At 38.2% G+C, this 27,158-nt stretch overlaps 1 protein-coding gene across 1 annotated transcript in view; it reads right to left on the bottom strand.

The window, feature by feature from the left end:
* CCNB3 (cyclin B3) overlaps positions 1-27,158 on the bottom strand; it is a 106,958-nt gene that overhangs the window by 7,703 nt on the left and 72,097 nt on the right. The window contains exon 8 of the mRNA XM_036928901.2: positions 2,723-2,860. Coding sequence (XP_036784796.2) covers positions 2,723-2,860 — 138 coding nt within the window. The remainder of the gene's footprint in view (positions 1-2,722; positions 2,861-27,158) is intronic.

The raw sequence follows: 27,158 nt of genomic DNA, 5'->3' as shown, positions 1-27,158 counted from the left end.
GAAAAAAAAAGTGCCCCTCACATTCTCCTCCTCCTTCCTGCTCTCTGTTGGCCAGGGATCCCCCGCTTCTTTTCTAACCCCTTTAAGGCTGAGGTATGGAGTGTGTGTTCAAGCCACAAGGATGGCCCTAGGTGGAGGGAGGGAGGAGGAAGGAAAGGAGGGAAGAAAAGAGGGTAAAGGTGGAGGAAGCAAGGGAATGAACCAGGGAGCAAGTAAGCAGGGAATGAAATGGGCCAGAGAGGGAAGCAGCAAGGAATGGAACAAGGGAGAGAGTGAAGGATGAGGCAGTGAAAGAGAATAAAAGGAAAGGAGAAGTCTAGGGTGCAAGAGAGGGAAGGAGGAAGGAAGAAAAGGGTGGGAAAGAGAGAGGAAATGAAAGCGATAGGAAGGAGGGAAAGAACCAGGGAGAGAAAGAGAGGGAGGGAAGGAGGATGATGAAAGAGAGAATGGGTGGGAGAGAGTCAGTGAGAGACAGAGCATGTAGTGATGGGGAGCAAGGGTACCACTGAATAAGGAAGGAAGGAAGGAAGCCAGAGAGGGAAACAAGGAGAGAGCAAGAAGGAAGGGAGAAGAAAATAAGGGAACAAGGAAAGGAAGGAGGGTAGAGGGAGCCAGGGTGGAAGGGAGTCATGGTACTAGGGTGCCATGAAGCAAGGAGGGGGAGGTAGGAAGGAGAAGAGCAAATGAGGAGGGGAGAGAAGGAATAGTCAGAAAATGGGGAGAGGGAGGGAGGGAAGGGATAAGCAAAGGAGGGAGTGAGGTATGAGAGAAGCAAGGGGGAGGGCGGGAGGAACAAGAGAGAGAGGGAGAAGATGGGTCAGAGGGGTGGAGGGGAGAGATTTAGCAAAGGAAGAAAGAAGAGAGTAAGCAAGGTAAAGGGAAGAAAAGGAGAAAAGGTGGGAAGATAGAGAGGGGAATGGAATAAGACAGAGGGAAGGAGGGTGTGAGAAGAGAAGAAGGTAGCAAGGAGGGAGGCACAGAAGGAGTAAGGGATGGAACAAGGGTAGGAGAAAGGGAGGGACAAAAGGAAGCAGCGAGAGAGAGAGAGAGGGATGGAGCAGCAGATGGACCAAGGGCCCAGGTGAAGGGAGGGAGTGAGCTAAAGATGGAGCCCAGTATAGAGTGAGTGAGTGCACAAAGCAGGGGTGAAAGGATCAAGGGAGCAATGGAGGGAAGAATTTAGAGAAGGCTGGAAGGAGGAAAGGAGCTATGGAGCAAGGGTGGAAGTGAAGCAAGGGCAGAAGTGAAGTGAGGGTGGAAGTGAAGTGAAGGCGGAAGTGAGGAGAAGGCAAGAACTTCAAGAGAGGGAGGTAGAGAGGGAGGCAAGGAGCAAAGGAAGGAAGTTTGGGGTTAGGGATGGACATATGGCCTGAAGTAGAGGGTAAGTGAATGAAGGCAGGAACAAAGGAGGAAGAGAGGCAGGGAGCTAGTTAGAAACAGAGCTGGAGAGGAACCGTCAAGGGAGCACAAAAACAAACCCACAGTTGTAAAGTTATTTGAACTCAGTAAAAGTTGCTATCTCTCTGCTCCTAAACCCTAAGGTTTCATACAACTAGCCTATCTGAACAACAACAACAAAAAAAATGAGAGCTGGACAAGATTATTTAGCATCCAAAAGAGAAGAAAAATAAGAGAAACTGTTAGTTAGATGGATTACGGTTGTGAAGGGAAGGCCAACTTCTTGCTTTTATACTGATGAGGAAATATACAGAAAGTTCTCAAATCCCTCCCCCCCTCCGGGTTTGGTAGGAAGCCAGAAAAGCTAAAAAGTCAAGGAAACACAGTTTCTGTTAAGGCTTCCAGAATTTGAAGGAATCACAAGGTGCTTGGGTGCTTTAGATTGAAACAATGTAACGATGTATCCCCCGCCATCCCACCCCAGGACTCAGTGGTATGTAACAGCTTGTTAATCATAGTCATGGAAGCTCATTACTTTATAATACAGTATCTGGGTAACCTTTACAGAAATTGATTAAAATATAACTAGCATCCTGAATACACCTGTAGTGACCTAATAGCTTCCACTGAAACAGTTTCTGGGTGCTGACTCCCACCGTGGCTCTGTAGTAAATGTATAAAAGGCATGGCTCTTCTGTACTCGGGGCTCAGACCTTTGGAGATCACTCTCCTCTGAGCCCGCCAGCATAATTTAAACCTTCACCTTCCAAGACCTCTGAGAGCTGTTTGGTTCTTCCGTCAGTGATCCAGTCCAGGTTTTCCAGTTTTCTGTAGCAACACTGCTATTTCAAAAGTAACTATTTCACCTAGACTTAATACCATCTACACCAGGCCATTTTCTTTTGATGTCTCCAGCACCCAGATTTAGAAATGCTTTCTTGTGTATGCAGTTCAAGCTTCACTAGATGGAGATGGAGTTGGTGGAAGAAGAAAAGGTTGGGGGGAAGGGCAAAGAATCATGGACCAGAAGAAAGCATTAACAACCCATTTAACTAGGCATATACACACATCATAAAGAGTAAATGGAAGAACCTTATTGATGTCAAGAAACAAATACACCACCACTGCCACCCAACACATGCTTTCCTACCTTGTAACAGACAAAAAAAATTGGTAGGAAAAATTATCTGTGTATGTATGTAATTATGCATACATATATGTATATAATATATCATATACATATATGCATACATACAGCATATATATGATTTGGATAGAAACTTGATTGATTAGTTCTTTCCTGGTCTTATGGACTCAAGCTCACCTCAAATTTTGCTGCAATCAGCAAAGCAGTGGAACCAGTGAGTTGGAGCTTGTCCTTCTTGCATATTACCTCCATAAGGTAATGATCCACCAGCTTCACTGCCAAGTACAGGGTCTCATGACTCATCTCAAAGGACATCTGGAAGAAAACACAAACAGAGCACAAATCTGCATATTGTCCAGCTCCAAAGCCACATCCAAATAGATCTAACTACCTGGTATGCAGCATTGAAGACAGTGAAGCTACCACACCTGACCAGCTGAGACTACCATGAATGCGGAAACTGCTAGGTGCCTGGCTATATCTCCTGTACCTTTGAGGAACCTGGGTAGGTGACCAGTCTGATAAAGCAGAGAGAGCTGCTCTGCCTTTTCTATGAGCACCTTGAGTGAACACACCCTTTCCTCTTGATCTCCAGTACTTAGATTCTTCTTTTACTCATTTGCTACTACTGTATACAGTGAACTCCCAAAAGAGATCATGTTCATTTAACTCTGAAATACAGAGACTTGTTTATTAGTTTATTCATTCATTAGTTTCTCTTCCCAACTAGATATGTTATTACAATATATGGATTGGGAACAAGTACCAGTAGCACCATTTGGAAGTAAGCTGATGGGTTAGAAAAGCCAGAATTAGATTAAAGCATTAGCAGTATAACCCTCCTTCCCTTCTTTCTCTTATTTATCTTGTCTTTCCTTCACCAACTCCAAGAAACCAGTGTGTATAGCCCAAGTCCCCCAGTTACTGCTGGCCCATGTGACATCTTTGTGCAAATTAGAGAAAAGATGCCTTCTTTGGGTAAATGCAGCCCTGCAGGCACACATCATATCAAGTAGGTAATACCTTTATATAAATTAGCAAAAGTTGTCCCTGCATCAGGGCCTAGAAACCCCACAGCCAGAATGTACACCTTGGCAAACAGAATATGAGCTGGATCCCCATCGCCCACTTTAGCTTTAGCTGGAGGCCATGTGCAGGCAAAATTTGCACTGTACACAGGGTTCCTACCCAATCCTTAGTGATGCTTCTTCCTCACAACCCCTTAGGTTCTTAGGATTCAAGAACAATAAAAATCTATAGTTCAACAATAAAAATCTATAGTTTAACATTTCCGTGCATGAATCCTCTTTAATGTCTTTACCAAACAGGTTTTCAGTTCCTGCCATAGACCCTCCAAATATAGCCCAATCTCTCTTTGAATGTTTTAACAGAAAATTCTGCCTTATCTTGAGTAGAAATCACCTCCCCATAAGCTTCGCTTACTTCACTGGGCTTCCTTTTGTAAAGGTTACTGTTATTGACTGAAGCCTAGATGACCAAAAAGTAGGTCAGTATGGAGAAATGGATGTATATTTGCATAGGTGAATAATTATCAGAAGATAATTTGAATGCACTGGTTCAGCAATAGACACGTTAAGTTTCTGAGTAATAGAAATACCAAGAAGCTTTTCTTACTGTTCCTGGGACAGGGCCTTGGATCTTCTAAGAAATCTGTCCTTATTAGTTTTGTATTGCTGCTATAATAAATTACCACATATCTACTGGCTTAAAACAACATTAAGTCATTATCTTACATATCTGGAGGTCAGGAGCCCAAAATGAGACTCATTGGGTTAAAAAACATGTTGGCAGGGCTGTTTTTCTTTCTGAAAATTCTAGTGGAAAATCCTTTTCCTAGGCTCTAGAAGCTGCCCACATTCTTTGGTTGGTGGTCCCTTCCATCTACAAAGCCAGCAAATGCCAGCTGAGTCTTTCTTCACTGCATCACTCTTTGCATCACTCTTCCACATTTAAGAGCCCTTGTGATTATATTGGGCCACTTGGATAATCCAGGATAATCATCCTAACTTAAATTCAGTTGATTACAATCTTAATTCCATAGTTCAATTTTCCTTTCCCATGTAAAGTAATATATTCACAGATTCTGGAAATTAGGATGTCAATATTTTATTCTGCCTACTACATTTTCCACAGGAATGTCATAAGAAAGGGATGGGGAGTCATTGGTGGAAGATGTCGGCGTGAGTAGAGCAGCAGAAATCTCCTCCCAAAACCACATATATCTATGAAAATATAACAAAGACAACCCTTCCTAGAATTAAGACCAGAGGACACAGGAGAATATCCAGACCACATCCGCACCTAAGAGAACCCAGCGCCTCGCGAAGGGGGTAAGATATAAGCCCCAGACCGGCGGGAGCCGAGCGCCCATCCCCCCAACTTCCGGCGGGAGAAGAATAGGCAGAGTTGGAGGGAGACGGAGCCCAGGACTGCCGAACACCCAGCTCCAGCCATCCGGGCCAGAGAGCAGACACAGTGCGTGCACAGGGGGCCCTGGATACTAGGAAAACAGGGCAGCAAGAACAGTGAGCGGGCACCGGAGTCCAGGCGCCGGAGGACATAAGAAAAGCGAGCGACCACTTTTTTTTTTTTTTTTTGCTGTTTTGTTTTGGTGAGCGCTTTTTGGAAGTCTTAAAGGGATAGGGACCCCAATACTAGGGAAACAGGGCAGCAAGACCGATGAGCAGATGCCTGAGGCTGGCACCGGAGAATAAAGAAAAACGAGCAGCCACCTTTTTTTTTTTTAATAAAAAAATTTTTTTTTTAATTTAAATTTTTTTTTTTTTTTTTGTGGTCGTTCTTTTGTTTTGGCGGATGCTTTTTGGAAGTCTTAAAGGGGCAGGGCGGGACACTTAATCCAGAGGTAGGGAATCCGGGGATCTCTGGGCACCCTAACCCCCTGGACTCTAGGGAGCAGGGAGGCCCCTTACAGAGATAAATAGATTCCCAGCCGCTCCCCCTTCAATGCGACTCGACCATTTAGGAGCAGCAGCCCGAGCCAGGCCACGCCCAAAGCAATAGCGGAGATAAACTCCATAGCAGCAGGGCAGGAAGCAAAAGCCCTGTCTGCACGCAGTTGCCCAGCAAAAGCCACTAGAGGTCACTGTTCTCCCAGGAGAGGAGAGCCACAAACTAACAAGAAGGGAAGTTCTTCCAGGCGTCACTCATCCCAGCTCTACAAACTATTCCTATCACCATGAAAAGGCAAAACTACAGGCAGACAAAGATCACAGAGACAACACCAGAGAAGGAGACAGACCTAACCAGTCTTCCTGAAAAAGAATTCAAAATAAGAATCATAAACATGCTGCCAGAGATGCAGAGAAATACGCAAGAGATATGGGATGAAGTCAGGAGGGAGATCACAGATGCCAGAAAGGAGATCACAGAAATAAAACGAACTCTGGAAGGGTTTATAAGCAGAATGGATAGGATGCAAGAGGCCATAGATGGAATTGAAACCAGAGAACAGGAACGCATAGAAGCTGACATAGAGAGAGACAAAAGGATCTCCAGGAATGAAACAATATTAAGAGAATTCTGTGACCTATCCAAAAGGAACAATATCTGTATTATAGGGGTTCCAGAAGAAGAAGAGATAAGAAAAGAGATGGAAAGTATCTTAGAAGAACTAATTGCTGAAAACTTCCCCAAACTGGGGGAGGAAATAATCGAACAGACCACGGAAATACACAGAACCCACAACAGAAAGGATCCAAGGAGGACAACACCAAGACACATAATAATTAAAATGGAAAACGTCAAGGACAAGGAAAGAGTTTTAAAGGCAGCTAGAGAGAAAAAGGTCACCTATAAAGGAAAACCCGTCAGGCTAACATCAGACTTCTCGACAGAAACCCTACAGGCCAGAAGAGAATGGCATGATATATTTGATACAATGAAACAGAAGGACCTTGAACCAAGGATACTGTATCCAGCACGACTATCATTCAAATGTGATGGGAGATTAAACAATTCCCAAACAAACAAAAGCTGAGGGAATTTGCTTCCCACAAACCACCTCTATAGGACATCTTACAGGGACTGCTCTAGATGAGAGCACTCCTAGAAAGAGCACAGCACAAAACACCCAACATATGAAGAATTGAGGAGGAGGAATAAGAAGGGAGAGAAGAAAAGAATCTTCAGACAGTGTATATAACAGCTCAATAAGCGAGCTAAGTTAGGCAGTAAGATACTAAAGAGGCTAACCTTGAACCTTTGGTAACCACGAATTTAAAGCCTGCAATGGCAATAAGTACATATCTTTCAAAGGTTACCCTAAATGTTAATGGGCTGAATGCACCAATCAAAAGACACAGAGTAATAGAATGGATAAAAGAGCAAGACCCATCTTTATGCTGCTTACAAGAAACTCACCTCAAACCCAAAGACATGTACAGACTAAAAGCCAAGGGATGGAAAAACATATTTCAAGCAAACAACAGCGAGAAGAAAGCAGGGGTTGCAGTACTAAGATCAGACAAAATAGACTTCAAAACAAAGAAAGTAAAAAGAGATAAAGAAGGACACTACATAATGATAAAGGGCTCAGTCCAACAAGAGGATATAACCATTCTAAATGTATATGCACCCAACACAGGAGCACCAGCATATGTGAAACAAATACTAACAGAACTAAAGGGGGAAATAGACTGCAATGCATTCATTCAAGGAGACTTCAACACACCACTCACGCCAAAGGATAGATCCACCGGGCAGAAAATAAGTAAGGACATGGAAGCACTGAACAACACAGTAGAGCAGATGGACCTAATAAACATCTATAGAACTCAACATCCAAAAGCAACAGGATATACATTCTTCTCAAGTGCACATGGAACATTCTCCAGAATAGACTACATACTAGGTTAAAAAAGAGCCTCAGAAAATTCCAAAATATTGAAATCCTACCAACCAACTTTTCAGACCACAAAGGCATAAAACTAGAAATAAACTGTACAAAGAAAGCAAAGAGGCTCACAAACACATGGAGGCTTAACAACACGCTCCTAAATAATAAATGGAGCAATGACCAAATCAAAATGGAGATCCAGCAATATATGGAAAAAAAAAGACAACAACAACACTAAGCCCCAACTTCTATGGGACACAGCAAAAGCAGTCTAAAGAGGAAAGTATATAGCAATCCAAGCATATTTAAAAAAATAAGAACAATCTCAAGTGAATGGTCTAAAGTCACAATTATCGAAATTGGAAAAAGAAGAACAGATGAGGCCTAAGGTCAGCAGAAGGAGGGACATAATAAAGATCAGAGAAGAAATAAATAAAATTGAGAAGAACAAAACAATAGCAAAAATCAATGAAAGCAAGAGCTGGTTCTTCCAGAAAATAAACAAAATAGATAAGCCTCTAGCCAGACATATTAAGAAGAAAAGAGAGTCAACAAAAATCAACAGTATCAGAAACGAGAAAGGAAAAATCACGACTGACCCCACAGAAACACAAAGAATTATTAGAGAATACTATGAAAACCTATATGCTAACAAGCTGGGAAACCTAGGAGAAATGGACAACTTCCTAGAAAAACACAACCATCCAAGATTGACCCAGAAAGAAACAGAAAATCTAAACAGACCAAACACCAGCAACGAAATTGAAGCGGTAATCAAACAACTACCAAAGAACAAAACAACCGGGCCAGATGGATTTACCTTGGAATTTTATCAGACATACAGGGAAGACATAATACCCATTCTCCTAAAAGTTTTCCAAAAAATAGAGGAGGAGGGGATACTCCCAAACTCATTCTATGAAGCTAACATCACCCTAACACCAAAACCAGGCAAAGACCCCACCAAAATAGACAACTACAGACCAATATCCCTGATGAACGTAGATGCAAAAATACTCAACAAAATATTAGCAATCCGAATTAAAAAATACATGAAAAGGATCATACACCATGACAAAGTGGGATTCATCCCAGGGATGCAAGGATGGCACAACATTCGAAAGTCCATCAACATCATCCACCACATCAACAAAAAGAAAGACAAAAACCACATGATCATCCCCATAGATGCTGAGAAAGCATTTGACAAAGTTCAACATCCATTCATGATAAAAACTCTCAGCAAAATGGGAATAGAGGGCAAGTACCTCAACATAATAAAGGCCATCTATGATAAACGCACACCATTATTATATTGAACACAAACATTATAATGAACAGTGAGAAGCTGAAAGCATTTCCTCTGAGATCGGGAACTAGACAGGGATGCCCACTCTCTCCACTGTTATTTAACATAGTACTGGAGGCCATAGCCACGGCAATCAGACAAAACAAAGAAATAAAAGGAATCCAGATTGGTAAAGAAGAAGTTAAACTGTCAATATCTGCAGAGGACATGATACTGTACATAAAAAACCCTAAAGACTCCACCCCAAAACTACTAGAACTGATAGAGGAATACAGCAAAGTTGCAGGATACAAAATCAACACACAGAAATCTGTGGCTTTCCTATACACTAACAATGAACCAACAGAAAGAGAAATCAGGAAAACAACTCCATTCACAATTGCATCAAAAAAATAAAATACCTAGGAATAAACCTAACCAAAGAAGTGAAAGACTTATACTCTGAAAACTACAAGTCACTCTTAAGAGAAATTAAAGGGGACACTAACAGATGGAAACTCATCCCATGCTCGTGGCTAGGAAGAATTAATATCGTTAAAATGGCCATCCTGCCCAAAGCAATATACAGATTTGATGCAATCCCTATGAAACTACCAGCAGCATTCTTCAATGAACTGGAACAAATAATTCAAAAATTCATATGGAGACACCAAAGACCCCGAATAGCCAAAGAAATCCTGAGAAAGAAGAATAAAGTAGGGGGGATCTCACTCCCCAACTTCAAGCTCTACTATAAAGCCATAGTAATCAAGACAATTTGGTACTGGCACAAGAGCAGAGACAAAGACCAATGGAACAGACTAGAGAATCCAGACATTAACCCAGACATATATGGTCAATTAATATTTGATAAAGGAGCCATGGACATACAATGGCGAAATGACAGTCTCTTCAAAAAGATGGTGCTGGCACAACTGGACAGCTACATGTAGGAGAATGAAACTGGACCATTGTCTAACCCCATATACAAAAGTAAACTCAAAATGGATCAAAGACCTGAATGTAAGTCATAAAACCATTAAACTCTTGGAAGAAAACATAGGCAAAAACTTTTTAGACATAAACATGAGTGACCTCTTCTTGAACATATCTCCCCGGGCAAGGAAAACAACAGCAAAAATGAATAAGTGGGACTATATTAAGCTGAAAAACTTCTGTACAGCAAAAGACACCATCAATAGAACAAAAAGGAACCCTACAGTATGGGAGAATATATTTGAAAATGACACATCCGATAAAGGCTTGACGTCCAGAATATATAAAGAGCTCACACGCCTCAACAAACAAAAAACAAATAACCCAATTAAAAAATGGGCAGAGGAACTGAACAGACAGTTCTCCAAAAAAGAAATACAGATGGCCAACAGACACATGAAAAGATGCTCCACATCGCTAATTATCAGAGAAATGCAAATTAAAACTACAATGAGGTATCACCTCACAACAGTAAGGATGGCTGCCATCCAAAAGACAATCAACAACAAATGTTGGCAAGGCTGTGGGAAACGGGAACCCTCCTACACTGCTGGTGGAAATATAAGTTAGTTCAACCATTGTGGAAAGCAGTATGGAGGTACATCAAAATGCTCAAAACAGACTTACCATTTGACCCAGGAATTGCACTCCTAGGAATTTACCCTAAGAATGCAGCAATCAAGTATGAGAAAGATCAGTGCACCCCTATGTTTATCGCAGCACTATTTGCAATAGCCAAGAATTGGAAGCAACGTAAATGTCCATCGATAGATGAATGGATAAAGAAGATGTGGTACATACACACAATGGAATACTACTCAGCCATAAGAAAAGGGCAAATCCAACCATTTGCAGCAACATGGATGGAGCTGGAGGGTATTATGCTCAGTGAAACAAGTCAAGCAGAGAAAGAGAAATACCAAATGATTTCACTTATCTGCGGAATATAAGAACAAACGAAAAACTGAAGGAACAAAACAGCAGCATAATCGCAGAACTCAAGAATGGACTAACAGGTACCAAAGGGAAAGGGACTGGGGAGGATGGGTGGGTAGGGATGGATAAGGGGGGGGAGAAGTAGGGGGGTATTAAGATTAGCATGCATGGGGGGGTAGGAGAAAAGGGAGGGCTGTACAACACAGAGAAGGCAAGTAGGGATTCTACAACATTTTGCTATGCTGATGGACAGTGACTGTAAAGGGGTTTATAGGGGGGACCTGGTATAGGGGAGAGCCTAGTAAACATAATATTCGCCATGTAAGTGTAGATTAGTGATACCAAAAAAAAAAAAAAAAGGGCAGTTCCTGTGTGGTAACCTCCAATGAGTTCTACACAAGAGTATAAAGGGCATATGAAAGTGTAGGCAAAGGGTCTGTTTGTGTTTATACAGAGGATCAAAGCCTAATTGGGCTACCCCGAAAATGAACTGAGATACGATATGAAAAAGAACTTCCAACATCAGCACTCTCTGGAAGACTCATGCCAGAAGATGATCATCAAAAACCCCAACAAAGATCCACGCACTGCTACAGCTGTAGATGCACTCATCCCACCAGTTCCTGGACTTGCCATGGGAATGAAGAAGGAGATATCTAAGCTGGCCTGTGCATACAGTAAAAGAACAAATTTGACTGAATCTATACTGTTGGAACTCAATCAAGAATTAGGAGAAGTGCAAATTGTAGTGCTCCGAAATCTTACAACTACAGACTATTTACTGTTAAAAGAACATAAGGGATGTGAACATTCCCCAGGAATGGGTTGTTTTAATTTGTCTGATTTCTCTCAGACTGTTCAAGTTCAGTTGGACAATATCCACCATATCATAGATAAGTTTTCACAAATGACTAAGGTGCCTAACTGGTTTTCTTGGTTTCACTGGAGATGGCTGGTAATTACAGATATGCTTTGGTTATGTAACTATACTCCTATTATGTTAATGTATGTGCGCAATTTAATTACTAGCTTAAAACCTATACATGCTGAAGTTACTCTACAAGAAGATATGTCAAAGAAATAATCAATCTTCCCATGTTTCCTTCTGCCTGCTACTTCTATAGCTTTTCTTCTTCCTTCCTAATTACAACCCTTAAATAGAATTCGTGCCTCATATCAAATTTACCGAGTATCATAATTCTTCCAAGTGGTAAAGATACCTCAAGACAAATGCTGGGCATAGAAGCCACAGGGCATAAATCTGCAAAGAAGTAAAAAGGTAACCTTTTCAAACAATATTGCTTCTCTCTCACTTACCAACTTTACATTTCCCTGTATGGCCCCTGAAGATGGCTGTTTAGCCAGATACGGGTAAGATTCCTCAAGGGAGGAACAACCTAAGACAGGCACAGTCGCAGGGGGTTCATCAGGTGAGAAATTGGGGATCAACAAAGGTGAGGCTTAGAACCTCACCTCCCCTGTTCTGAGAGAAATCTTCTGCATCCGTGGATGTTTTATTGCCCTTGTCTTGCTTGGATTAACACATAGTCTACAGGCACACACCTGATCATCTACATTTGCTCTCTTACAACACTAAACAATGTTTTCTACCTTTATCTTGTATCTACCTACCACTTCAGCATTTTATTAGAAATAATAATAAGAGAGAAATGTGGTATCCACATATAAATCAAGTATAAAAATCAAATGAGTATTCATATTTGAACTGACTGTTTATAGTTCATAATGCATGAGCAAAACCAAAAGTTTCTGTGATGACTGCCCTTGTACTGTTCACCATGTAACTTATTCACTATATAAGAATTTGTTCTCCATGTAAGAACTTGTTCGTTATGCTTCAGAAGTTTGGAGACTGACAAAAATTAGGCTTGGGGTGGATTAATGATTGTGCATTGAGCATTGACTCCCCTATACAGAATTGTATTGTTGTTAACAACCATTTGATCAATAAATATGAGAGATGCCCTCACAAAAAAAAAAGTGCACACTTCCAATTGTAAAATAAATAAGTAACCGGGACGTAATGTACAGCATAACGAATATAGTCAAAATATTGTAACAGCTTGGTATGGTGATAGCTGGTACCTAGAATTATCATGTATATAAATGTTGAATCACTGTGTTGTACACCTGAAATTAATGTAATACTGTGTGTCAACTACCCTTCAATAAAAAATAATTATCTACAAAAATAAAAATAAATAGAAATTAAAAAAAAGACTTGGTAACTAAACAGACAAGACATAACTGGCTTGGAAAGCTCAATATTGTGAAATCTGTGAACTCTCTCTGAATCTATCTCAATGGGCTATTTTTTTAAGTTGACAAAGTTATTTTAGAGCTCTCCTGGAAGAATTAATGTGTAAGAACAATGATTATTATTTTGTAAAAGATGAGTAAAGAACCAATAAACATATTATAAAGTCATAATAAAATAGCATACTACTCATTTGTTTTGATTTTTTAAGTTTCCACGTATAAGTGAAATCACATAGTATCTGTCTTTGTATGTCCTGTTTTACTTAGCATAGTATCCTCTAGGTCCACAAAACAAATGAACAAACAAAAAAAATGGAAACAGACTCATGAACACAGAGAATGGACTACTAGTTACCATAGAAAAGGGGGGTACATGGATGGGTGAAATAGAAGAAGGGTATAAAGAGGTATAAACCTCAAATTATAAAATGAAATTAGTCACAGACATGGAAGTACAGCATAGGGAATATAGCGAATAATACTGTAGTCTCTTTGTATGTTAACAGATGGCAACTACACTCAAACCTGGAATGACCAAAAATAAACCCAAGTATATATGATTACAGATGTCATTTCAAACCAGTAGATGACGAAAACCAAGAAATAGTATTAGAATAACTGGATAATCATTGGGGGAAGATGTACAGATGCTGACACTAAAACCAAAATATTCACTTTTATTCAAAATAAATTCTAGATAAAGATTTAGATGTGAACATTAAACTATAAATGTTCTAGAAAAAAATTCAGAGAAATCTTTATACAATTATGACTGGAGAAGAATTTTCTAAGCAAGAAACAAATCTTAAAACCATAAAGGGAAGAAGTGATAGACCCTGACTACTTGAAATGCCAATGCTCCTGTACATCAACCTGAAATAAGACATTAAAAATTTTCTGAATTTGTTCACCATGTAAGAACTTGTTTGTTATGCTTCAGAAGATTGGAGAATGATGAAAATTAGGCTTGGGGTGGATTAATGATTGTGCATTGAGCATTGACTCCCCTATATAGAATTTTATTGTTGTTAACAACCATTTGATCAATAAATATGAGAGATGCCCTCTCAAAAAAAAAATTTTCAGACGTCAGATGGCAAAAAATATAACACCTTGTGTTGGTAAGACTATGAGAAAATAATCACTTTCATTCAGCACTGGTGAAAGTACAAATGGACATGAAACTTCAGAAGGGCAGTTGCCTGTATATACAGAAATTTTAAATGTGCATTGCTTTGATCTAATATTTCTACTCCTAGCAATCTATTTCAGAAAAACTAAACTAAATTTATGAGCAATACAAGCATATGCATGTTCACTGCAGGGTTTTTTCTAAGGGCAAAAGTTGGAAATAACATAAATGTCCACCAATGGGGGGGTTGGGTAAATAATGACAGTTAAAGAACAGAATATTATACAGTCAGCAAAACTCATGCAAAAATATGTTGATTTAATTGGAGATGTCTGCAATTACATGAACATTGGAAACATGAGACAAAAGCAAGTCACAAGACTATAAAGAGAACATAATAACCCTAAATGTGTATGTTCCCAATTATAGATTTCAAAATACGCAAAGCAAAAAATGACAAAACTGAAAAGACAAATGGACTAATTTACAATTATAGTTGAAAATTTCAGTACTCTCTCTCAGCAACAGAATTAGTACACAGAAAATAAGCAAAGATAATGAAGAAATTAACATCAACCAACAGGATCCAACTCACACTTAGAGAAAACTCCATCAAACAGCAGCAGAATACACATTATTCTAAAGTGCCCATGGAACATTCACCAAGAAAAAACATATCCTGGATGAAAAACTTTTAAAACATTTTTAAACATTAAAATCATACATAGATTAGGATTAAAGATAGCGGTGTGAGAGGGAGACAGAGGCTTCCTCCTAAAACTGGATACAATTAGAAAATATAGTTGGCGCAACTAATTCTGAGAGAGCAACAGGAAAGAGGATGGCACAGACTCCATACACCTGGAGAAAAGATCAGACCTCACTGAACAGGGTAATGTACCAAAGCTGTAGCTCGGCTGGACCAGAGCCCTTCCCCCACCACAGCACACCGGCGGGAGGAACAGAACTGGAGCAGGGAGGGAGTGGAAGGCTTGGGACTGTTGAATACCTAGCTCCAGAGATCTGCGCTGGGAGCACAAACCTACATTTCATGGTGCTTTCATCATACTCCTCTGATTATGGGGTTAGAAAGCTGGGACAGGTGGACTTCCTGGGGAGATTGGTATTCCGGCCGCTTGTGGAAAGCAGGGATCAATATCAGGCTGCTCTGGGACAAAAGCTTATATCTGTGTGCTCAGCCCACTGGTTCAGGCAGTGGACACAGGCACAGCAGCCAGAAAGCAGGAAAAAGTTCTTTCCTCCCCGCAGACACAAATACCGCTCCCCTGCGACCCTAGACATTGCTTCAGGGGCTGAGCAGCTCCACAATAGAGCTTCTGCAAACTAGAGGGCGCCATATAAAAATATGAAATGCCAAAGAAACCAGGTCCAGAGTAAAATTATTAATACAACTCCCAAGAAAGATTTAAATGATATGGACCTCGTGACTCTTCCTGAAAGGGAGTTCAAAATAAAAATCATCAACATGCTAATGGCAGCATGGAAAGACATCCAAGAACTCACGAATGAATTCAGGTCGGAGATCCAATCACTGAAGAGCGCGATGGAGGGTATTAAAAGCAGATTGGATATGGTGGAGGAGATGATAAATGAAATAGAAACTAGAGAAGAGGAATACAAAGAAGCTGAGGCACAGAGAGAAAAAAGGATCTCTAAGAATGAAAGAATATTGAGAGAACTGTGTGACCCATCCAAATGGAACAATATTCGCATTAAAGGGATACCAGAAGAAGAAGAGAGAGACAAAGGGATAGAAAGTGTCTTTGACGAGGTAGTTGCTGAAAACTTCCCTAATCTGGGGAAGGAGATAGCATCTCAGGCCATGGAGATCCACAGATCTCCCAACACAATGGACCCAAGAAAGACAACACCAAGACAAGCAGTAATTAAAATGGAAAAGGTCAAGAATAAGGACAGACTATTAAAATCAGCCAGAGACAGAAATAAGATCACATACAAAGGAATTCCCATCAGGCTAACATCAGATTTCTCAGCAGAACCTTACAGGTCAGAGGGGAGTGGCATGATGTATTTAATGCCATGAAACAGAAGGGCCTGGAACCAAGATTAATTTATCCAGCAAGATTATCATTTGAATTTGAAGGAGGGATGACAATTTCCAGATAAGCAAAAGCTGAGAGAATTTACTTCCCACAAACCATCTCTACAGTCTATTTTGGAGGGACTGCTATAGATAGAACTGTTCCTAAGGTTGAATAGCTGTCACCAGAGGTAATAAAACCACAGTAAAGAAAGCAGAAGAGCTAATTACTAAGAAAATGCAAAATTAAATTAACTATCCCCAAAGTCAATCAAGGAATAGACAAAAAGTACAGACTATGATACCTAATATATAAAGAATGGAGGAGGAAGAAAAAGGAGGAGAAACAGAAAAGAACTTTTACATTGTGTTTTTAACAGCATACTAAGTGAGTTAAGTTAGACTCTAAGATAGAAAAGAAGTTAACCTTGAACCTTTGGTAACCACAAACTTAAAGCCTGCAATGGCAATAAATTCATACCTTTCAATAATCACCTTAAATGTAAATGGACTGAATGCACCAATCAAAAGACACAGAGTAATAGAATGGATAAAAAAACAAGACCCATCTATACGCTGCTTACAAAAGACTCACCTCAAACCCAAAGACATGCAACAATAAAAGTCAAGGGATGGAAAAAGATATTTCATGAAAAAACAGGGAGAAAAAAGCAGGTGTTGCAGTACTACTATCAGACAAAATTGACTTCAAAACAAAGAAAGCCAGAAGAGATAAAGAAGTACATTACATAATGATAAAGGGCTCAGTCCAACAAGAGGATATAACCATTATAAATATATATGTACCCAACACAGGAGAACCACCATATGTGAAACAAATACTAGCAGAATTAAAGGAGGAAATAGAATGCACTGCATTCACTTTAGGAGACTTCAACACACCATTCACTCTAAAGGACAGATCAACCAGACAGAAAATAAGTAAGGACACAGAGGCACTGAACAACACACTAGAACAGATGGATCTAATAGGCATCTGTAGAACTCTACATCCAAAAGGAACAGGATACACACTCTTCTCAAGTGCACATGGAACATTCTCCAGAATAGACCACATACTAGGCCACAAAAAGAGCCTCAATAAATTCAAAAACATTGAAATCTTACCAACCAATTTATCAGACCGCAAAGGTATAAAACTAGTAATAAATTGTACAAAGAAAGCAAAAAGGCCCACAAACACATGGAGACTTAACAACATGATCCTAAATAATCTATGGATCAATGACCAAATTAAAATAGAGACCAAGCAATATATGGAAACAAAAGCAACAGCAAGACAAAGCCCCAACTTCTGTGGGATGCAGCGAAAGCAGTCTTAAGAGGAAAGTATATAGCAATCCAGGCATATTTAAAGAAGGAAGAACAATCCCAAATGAATAGTCTAACATCACAATTATTGAAATTGGAAAAAGAACAAATGAGGCCTAAAGTCAGCAGAAGGAGGGCACAATAAAGATCAGAGAAGAAATAAATAAAATTGAGAAGAATAAAACAATAGAAAAAATCAATGAAACCAAGAGCTGTTTCTTCGTGAGAATAAACAAAATAGATAAGTCTCCAGCCAGACTTATTAAGAGAAAAAGAGAATCAACACCCATCAACAGAATCAGAAACGAGAAAGGAAAAATCATGACAGACCCCACAGAAATACAAAGAATTATTAGAGAATACTATGAAAACCTGTATGCTAACAAGCTGGAAAACCTAGGAGAAATGCACAACTTCCTAGAAAAATACAACCTTCCAAGACTGACCAAGGAAGAAATACAAAATCTAAACAGAATTACCAGCAAAGAAATTAAAGCAGTAATCAAGAAAACTACCCAGGAACAAAACCCCCGGGCCAGATGGATTTACCTCGGAATTTTATCAGACATACAGGGAAGACATAATACCCATTCTCCTTAAAGATTTCAAAAAATAGAGGAGGAGGGGATACTCCCAAACTCATTCTATGAAGCCAACATCACCCTAATAGCAAAACCAGGCAAAGACTCCACCAAAAAAACAAAACTACAGCCAATATCCCTGATGAACGTAGATGCAAAAATACTCAACAAAATATTAGCAAACCGAATTCAAAAATACATCAAGAGGATCATACACCATGACCAAGTGGGATTCATCCCAGGGATGGAAGGATGGTACAACATTCGAAAGTCCATCAACATCATCCACCACATCAACAAAAAGAAGGACAAAAGCCACATGATCATCTCCATAGATGCTGAAAAAATATTCGACAATATTCAACATCTATTCATGATAAAAACTCTCAGGAAAATGGGTATAGAGGGCAAGTACCTCAATATAATAAAGGCCATATAAGATAAACCCACAGCCAGCATCATACTGAACAGTGAGAAGCTGAAAGCTTTTACTCTGAGATCGGGAACAAGACAGGGATGCCCACTCTCCCCACTGTTATTTAACATACTACTGGAGGTCCTAGCCACAGCAATCTGACAAAACAAGGAAATAGAAGCAATCCAATTTGGTAAAGAAGAAGTTAAACTGTCACTACTTGCAGATGACATGATATTATACATAAAAAACCCTAAAGACTTCACTCCAAAACTACTAGAACTGATATCGGAATACAGCAAAGTTGCAGGATATAAAATTAAGACACAGAAATCTGTGGCTTTCCTATACACTAACAATAAACTAATAGAAAGAGAAATCAGGAAAACAAACCCATTCACAACTGCATCAAAAAGAATAAAATACCTAGGAATAAACCTAACAAAGGGAGTGAAAGACCTATACCCTGAAAACTATAAGACACTCTTAAGAGAAATTAAAGAAGACATTAACAAATGGAAACTCATCCCATGCTCTTGGCTAGGAAGAATTAATTTCGTCAAAATGGCCATCCTGCCAAAAGCAATATACAGATTTGATGCAATCCCTATCAAATTCCAAACAGCATTCTTCAACGAACTGGAACAAGTAGATCAAAAATTCATATAGAAACACCAAAGACCCTGAATAGCCAAAGCAAACCTGAGAAGGAAGAATAAGGTGGGGGGCCCCAACTTCAAGCTCTACTACAAAGCCACAGTAATCAAGACAGTTTGATAATGGCACAAGAACAGAGCCACAGACCAGTGGAACCGAATAGAGACTCCAGACATTAACCCAAAAATATATATTCAATTAATATTCGATAAAGGAGCCATGGACATACAATGGGGAAACGACAGTCTCTTCAACAGATGGTGCTGGCAAAACTGGCAGCTACTTGTAAGAGAATGAAACTTGATCACTGTCTAACCCCATACACAAAAGTAAATTCAAAATGGATCAAAGACCTGAATGTAAGCCATGAATTCATAAAACTCTTAGAAAAAAACATAGGCAAAAATCTCTTGGACATAAACATTAGCGAATTCTTCATGAACATATCTTCCCGGGCAAGGAAAACAAAAGCAAAAATCAACAAGTGGGACTATCTCAAGCTGAAAAGCTTCTGTACAGCAAAGGACACCATCAGTAGAACAAAAAGGTACCCTACAGTATGGGAGAATATATTCGTAAATGACAGATCCGAAAAATGCTTGACATCCAAAATATATAAAGAGCTCACACTCCTCAATAAACAAAAAGCAAATAATCCAATTAAAAAATGGGCAGAGGAGCTGAATAGACAGTTCTCTAAAGAAGAAATCCAGATGGCCAACAGGCACATGAAATGATGCTCCACATTGCTAATCATCAGAGAAATGCAAATTAAAACCACAATAAGATATCACCTCACACCAGGAAGGATCGCCACCATCCAAAAGACAAACAACAACAAATGTTGATGAGGTTGTGGAGAAAGGGGCACCCACCTACACTGCTGGTGGGAATGTAAATTAGTTCAACCATTGTGGAAAGTAGTATGGATTTTCCTCCAAAAACTCAAAATAAGAGTACCATTTGACCCAGGAATTCCACTCCTAGGAATTTACCCTAAGAATGCAGCAGCCCAGTTTGAAAAAGACAGATGCACCCCTATGTTTATCGCAGCACTATTTACAATAGCCAAGAAATGAAAGCAACCTAAGTGTCCATCAGTAGATGAATGGATAAAGAAGATGTGGTACATATACACAATGGAATATTATTCAGCCATAAGAAGAAAACAAATCCTACCATTTGCAACAACATGGATGGAGCTAGAGGTTATTATGCTCAGTGAAATAAGCCATGCAGAGAAAGACAAGTACCAAATGATTTCACTCATCTGTGGGGTATAAGTACAAAGGAAAAACTGAAGGAACAAAACAGCAGCAGAATCACAGAACTCAAGAATGGACTAACGGTTACCAAAGGGAAAGGGACTGGCCTTATGATTCGCATGTATAATGTTTGGGAGGCACAGGGAGGGCTGTGCAACACAGAGAAGACAAGTAGTGATTCTACAGCATCTCACTATGCTGATGGACGGTGACAGTAATGGAATTTTTGGGGGGGACTTGGTAAGGGGGAAGTCTAGTAAACATAATGTTCTTCATGTAATCATAGATTAATGATAACAAAATGAATAAAAAAATAAAATCTGAAAAAGAAATCATACATAGTGTACCTTTTGACCACAGTGGAGTTAAACTACAAATCAATAATAGAAAAATAATAGTGAAAACTCCAAACACTTGGAAATTAAATGACAAACTTCTTAAAAGTCCAACAATTGAAGAGGAAGTCTCCCAAAATTGGTGACATACAGCTAAAGCAATGCTTAGGAAGAAATGTATAGCATTAAATGCTTATGTTAGAAAAGAAAGGTCTGAAATCAATAATCTAAGTTTCTACCTTAAGAAACTAGAGAAAGAGCAGATAAACCCAAAGCCAAGAGGAAAGGAAACTACAAAAATTAGAGCAAATACCAATAAAGCAGAAAACAGAAAAGCAATAGAGAAAATGAACAAAACCAAAACCTGGTTCTTTGAAAAGATCAATAAAATTTCTAAATTTCTAGAAAGGTTGATAATGAAGAAGACACAAATGACCAAATATCAGGAATGAAAGAATGAATAATAAGGGAATACTATGAACTTTTTGCACATAAATTTAATAACCTAGATGGAACAAACCAATTCCTTGAAAATCACAAACTCCCAAAAGTCACATGAAATGAAATAGATAATTTGAATAACCTTATAACTTTAAAGAAATTATTTTCTTAGTCAAAATTCTTCAGGAGAAAAAACACTTCAGGATGAGGTTGTTTCACTTGTGAGTTCTACCAAACATTTAAAATATAAATAACATCAGTTCTACACATCTCTTCCAAAACATAGCAGAGGATGGAATACTTCCCTAATGATTTTATGAAGCCAGTGTCATTCTCATACCAAAACCTATGATAAAAACAGTACAAAAAAAAGCATACCACAGGCGAACATCCATCATAAACATGGATGCAAAAAAAAATTAGCAAATAAAATCAAATAAATATAAAAATAATAATACACCAGGAACAAGTCTGATTTATTCCAGGAATATGTGGCTGCTTCAATATTTGAAAATTAATCAATGTTATCCACCATATTAGTAGTCCAAAGAAAAAAGTCATATCAACAGATGCAGGAAAAAAGAATTTGACAAAATTCATCATTCATTCATAATAAAGCAAACTAGTAATGGAAAGTCATTTTTTCAACTTTATCAAGGATGTCAGGAAAACCCTACAGTTAAGATCATAATAATGGTGAAAGACTAACTACTTTCTCCCTAAAATCAGGAACAAGGCAAGGCTGTCCACTCTCACTTTTTCTATTCAACTTCATAATGGAAGTCCTACACAGTGCAATAAAACACAAATATGAAATCAAAAGCATGCAGATTGGAAGGGAAGAAATAAAACTGTCTCAACTGGTAAATGACATGACTTTCTATGTATATAACTTCAAGAAATCTACAAAAAGAAAAGAATTCCTAAGAATTAATGAGTTTTAATAAGGCAATAGAATACAAGGTCAACACACAAATATCAATATTTCATATCGGTAGTATACAAATGGAAACCTAAATTTTAAAAAATACCAGTTCCAAGAAAAGAATTCATTTTGATATAAATCTTGTAAAACATGTATAGGATCTGCATGGTTAAAAAAATACAAATAAAATCATAGAACTAAATAAATGAGAGACATACCACATTCATGGGTTGGAAGATTCAACACACAAAAGATGTCAATTGTATTTAAATCCACCTACAGATGTGTGTCAGGTGTCCAAGACCACCCCTAGATATGGTGATTTGTAGGACTTACAGGACTCAGCATTAGTCATACTCATGGCTATGATTTAATGTAGGACAAGATACAAAGCAAAATCAGCAAAGGGAAGAGGAGCACAAAGTTTAGTGAAAAGCAGAAACAAGCTTCCAAGAGTCCTGCCCAAGTAGAATTGCTCAGGATGCACTTAATACCTACAGCAATGAGATGTGGTAATACACATAAAATGTCATCTACCAGGGATGACTCAGTGCCTAAGATTTTATTGGGAGTTGGTTACATAAACACTCTCTGCCTAGCATGTACCAAAATCCTTGACTCCCAGAAAGAAAGCAGGTGTTCAGAATAAACCACATTGTTTGAACAAAGAGTTTAGGCACAGTTATCATGAAAGGAGGGTTTTATAGCAGTATCAGGAGCTGTTCACCAGTGAAGCTCCCAGATGTCAGCTAAGGACCAACTTTGCAAACAGGCTTTTCTAAGGATAGCAGTATTAGGCCTGTTATGTCCTCTTTTCTGCACAAGACATAAGTACTCAATTCCAATCAAACTCTCAGCAGGATTTTTTGTAAATGTAGATCAACTGTTTTGTAGACATACTGGTATTTAAAAATTTGTATATTAAAGCAAAGGAACTAGGATAGCTAAAACAATTTTGAGGGAGAAAAAATGACAGAATAGATTTAGAGAATCATGCTACCTAGTTTTAAGACTTACTATAAAACTAGAGAAATACAGTGTGATATTATCAAAGGGACAAACAGAAATCAATGAGACAGAATAGAGTATAGAAATAAGTATAGAAATAGACCCACACAAATAAGGCCAATTGATTTTTAGCACTAGTGCAAAAGGAATTTAGTGGAGAAAGTATATTTTTCTACAAATGGTGTTAGAACAATTGGACACCTATATGCAAAAACAAAACTGTGACCTCAAGAAACTCACATCTTAGGCAAAATTTAAGTGAAAATGTATTATAGATTTGCTATTAAAACCATAAAACATTTAAATAGTTTCAATAAAATAAAATATAGGAGAAAACATTCATGACCTAGGTTTAGGCAAAGAGTTCTTAGACGTGCCATGAAAAGCACAATCCATAAAGAAAACGTTGAAAAACTGAACTTCATCAAAACAAAAAACTTTTACTCTGTGAAATATAAGAGAATAAGAGAGATACAGACTGGTAGGATATATTTATAAATCACATATCCAACAAAGGACCTGTATCCAGAGTATCTAAAGAACTCTTATAACTTGACACAAAGAAAATAAACTATCCAATTTAAAATAGGAAAAAGACTTAGACACTTTACCAAAGAGGATATACAGATGGCAAATAAGCATGATATTCGACATTATTAGCCCTTTAAATACAAAGTAAAATTATGGTGAGATTCCTCTACAAACCTATTAGATGACTAAAATAAAATGCTAACAATACCAAGTGCTAACAAGGATGCAGAGCACGTAGAGATCTTATACATTGCAGGTGAGAAAACAACATGGTACACTCGGTGGCAATTCTCATTAAGTTAAACATTCATTTATCATGACCCAGCAACCCCACTTCTGGGTATTGATGTTGGAAATGAAAACATGTATTTACATAAAAGCCTGTATATGAATGTTTATAGCAGTTCTTCTCAGTCTCAAAAACTAGAAACAACCCAAATTTCCTCTAATAGGTGACTGCTTAAATAAACTGTGATACATACATTCATACACTCATACCATGGACTATTACTCAGCAATAAAAAGGAATGAACTGTTGATACACACAACACCTTGGATGGATCTCAAGGAAATTATGATGAATGATAAGAATCCATCTCAAAAGGTTATGCACCCTGTGATTACATTATATAACATTCATGAAATTACAGAAGTGGAGAAAAAATTAGGAGTTTCCAAGGACAGGAAGGGGAGGGGAGGGAGATGGCTGCAGCTAGAAAAAGGTGACATGAGGGATCTTTGCAGTGATGGAACAGTTCTGTATCCTAACTGTAGTGGTAGTGCTTATAAAATTTACATGTGTGATAAAATTATATAAACTAAACACACACACAAATAAGTGCCTATAAAGAACTCATACAACAACCCCAAAAATAATGACAATAACCAGCTTAAAAATGGGCAAAGGACCTGAATACACATTTTTTCCACAGAAGGCATACAGATGTCAAACAAACACATGAAAAGATGCTCATTATCTCTAATCACCAGAGAAATGCAAAGCAAAACCTCAATGAGGTATCACCTCACACCAACCAGAATGGCTAGTATCAAAAAACAAACAACAAGTGTTGACAAGGATGTGGAGAAAAGGGTACCCTCATATACTGAGAATGTAAATTGTTGCATCCACTATGGAAAGCAGTACAGAGATTTCTCAAAAAAATCTAAAAATAGAAATACCATATAACCCAGTAATTCCACTTTACCTGAGGAAAACAAAATCTGTGATTCAAAAATTACATGCAGCCTTATGTTTATCACAGCATTATTTACAATCACTAAGATACAGAAGCAACCTAAGTGTCCATCAATAGATGAATGGATAAAAAAGATATGCATATTTATAATGGAATATTACTCAGCAATAAAAAGAATATAATCTTGCCATTTGTGACAGCATCGATGGACCTAGAGGGTATTATGCTAAGTAAAATAAGTCAGAGAAAGACAAATACCATATGATTTCACTTGTATGTGGAATCTAAAAAAAAAACAACAGAAATAGACCCACAAACACAGAACACACTAGTGGTAGCCATTGAGGTAGATGGGCAAAATAAGTAATGGGGATAAAGAGATACAAACTTCCAATTGTAAAATAAATTAGTCAAGGGTTAAAAGAACAATATAGGGAATATAGTCAATAATATTTTAATATCTTTGTATGATGACAGACCACAACTACACTTATTGTGGCATTTAGTAATATATATATAGTTGTCAAATCACTATGTTGTATACCTGAAACCAATATAATATTGTATATCAACTATATTTCAATAAAAATAAATAAATAACTGCATGTAACTGGTAAAATTTAAATAAGGTCTGAGAACCTTGATTGTGACAGTTAAATAAAATGTTCCCATTGGAAGAAACTAGGTAAAGAATAAACAGGACCTCTCTCTACTATTTTTTCAGGCTCTTGTGACTCTACTATTTGAAAACAAATGTTAAAATTTCATAGAACTATATACCAAAAATATCAATGTTACTGTCTATTTAAAAATATAAAAAGCAAAGTTATGAAGGCAATATATTTTCTGGAACTGTGATTCTCTATCAAAAGGTATACATTAGCATCATTTATGGGGCTTTATAAAAATACGTGTACCTGGGCCACAGCACCACAATTCTGATTTGGTAAGTCTGGAATGGGATCTGGGCATCTGTGATTCTGTGATCTATACATTAGAGATGCACCCCTAGTGGATAACCATCACTTTAAAAGTGTGGGAATAATATACACACATGAATGTTAACAGTGGTTGTGGGTTGTGGATCACAGGTAATTATAATTTCTTACTTTGCTATAATAAATGTGAGTTTTGTACAGTAAAAATAATGAAGACTTTTTAAAACAAGATTCAGTTTATCATTCCAGTGGCAGAGGGATGTATCTCTGTTAACCATTTATTTCCTATCCCTGTTTCCAGTTTCATGCCATCTGTGAATTTGTTGAGCAGATCTTCTCTGTTATCATCTACAGCACTAATAAAAATTTTGATCAGAACAAAGTCCACTGGCAGTCCCTTTGAAATGTCTTTCTATCTTGGTAATGATTGGCAATCTTTGGGATCAATTTTACTTAAGATCTACCCAAATTCTACTCTTATCTAATTTACTGTTCTTCTATCATTTCCATAAGATGAGAGGTATTTTCAGGCTTTGCTGATGTCCAATTATATAATGTCTATCACATTTCTCTCAAACTAACCTTGAACCACTCCTCTAGTACTTAATAAAGGATATTAAACTGTATTATCTTTTCTTCTTAATTATATAGTAAGACTCTGCTGGGCATAGACTGTCATATATTTCCTTGCAAAATCCATAGCAATTCATTCAATTCCATTCATTCAACAAATATTTATTGACACCCACTATGTCTCAGGTACTCTTCTGGGCTACCCTTCCTTATTATAGAGTGATAATTAAGTACTCACAGCAACATTCCCTCAACATCCAACCCTAGACAAACAGCTACCTACCAGGTCTGGTGCCACATTATCCTGTCCTACCTATTAGCTATCCCACCCAAAGAAAGATCTTGTCACTGACACTTACCCAAATCACTAGATATGCTTTTACAATATTTTAAGAATGATTATGTTAGGCAGAAAGACAGATATGAATGGGATGAAAAGAGGGTGGAGCCCACCAAGAACTCAGGGAGTTGATCAGATAAAGCCAGAGAGCCAGAAAGGACTCACAGAGTTAACACCCTTTGCAAAGTGAGTTCATTCCACAGGCTCTGAATCTGGGCTGACCTTGAGACTTGCTGTAGCTAATGCAGATGAGTTAGAGCTGAGACATGGGACAAGCATCATGATTAACTTTTCCTGCCTATGATGAAAAATGCCAAGATATAAATAGAATAGTAAGAACAGGAGGGACTCCATCTTAAGGCTAAGATTCCATTTTAAAAACCAAGGAGTTAGGAGATAAGATTCCTAACAAATTCTTTGGTAATCAGCCAACAACCTGTCTTAAAGCAAGGCAAGCAGTCTTAACTGATCTGTTCCCAGTGCTTGAGGGTAACCACTATCTT

This window comes from Manis pentadactyla, chromosome X (assembly GCF_030020395.1).
Source record: "Manis pentadactyla isolate mManPen7 chromosome X, mManPen7.hap1, whole genome shotgun sequence".
NCBI classification, from domain to species: domain Eukaryota; kingdom Metazoa; phylum Chordata; class Mammalia; order Pholidota; family Manidae; genus Manis; species Manis pentadactyla.
This window is presented reverse-complemented; position numbering and strand designations above follow the sequence as displayed.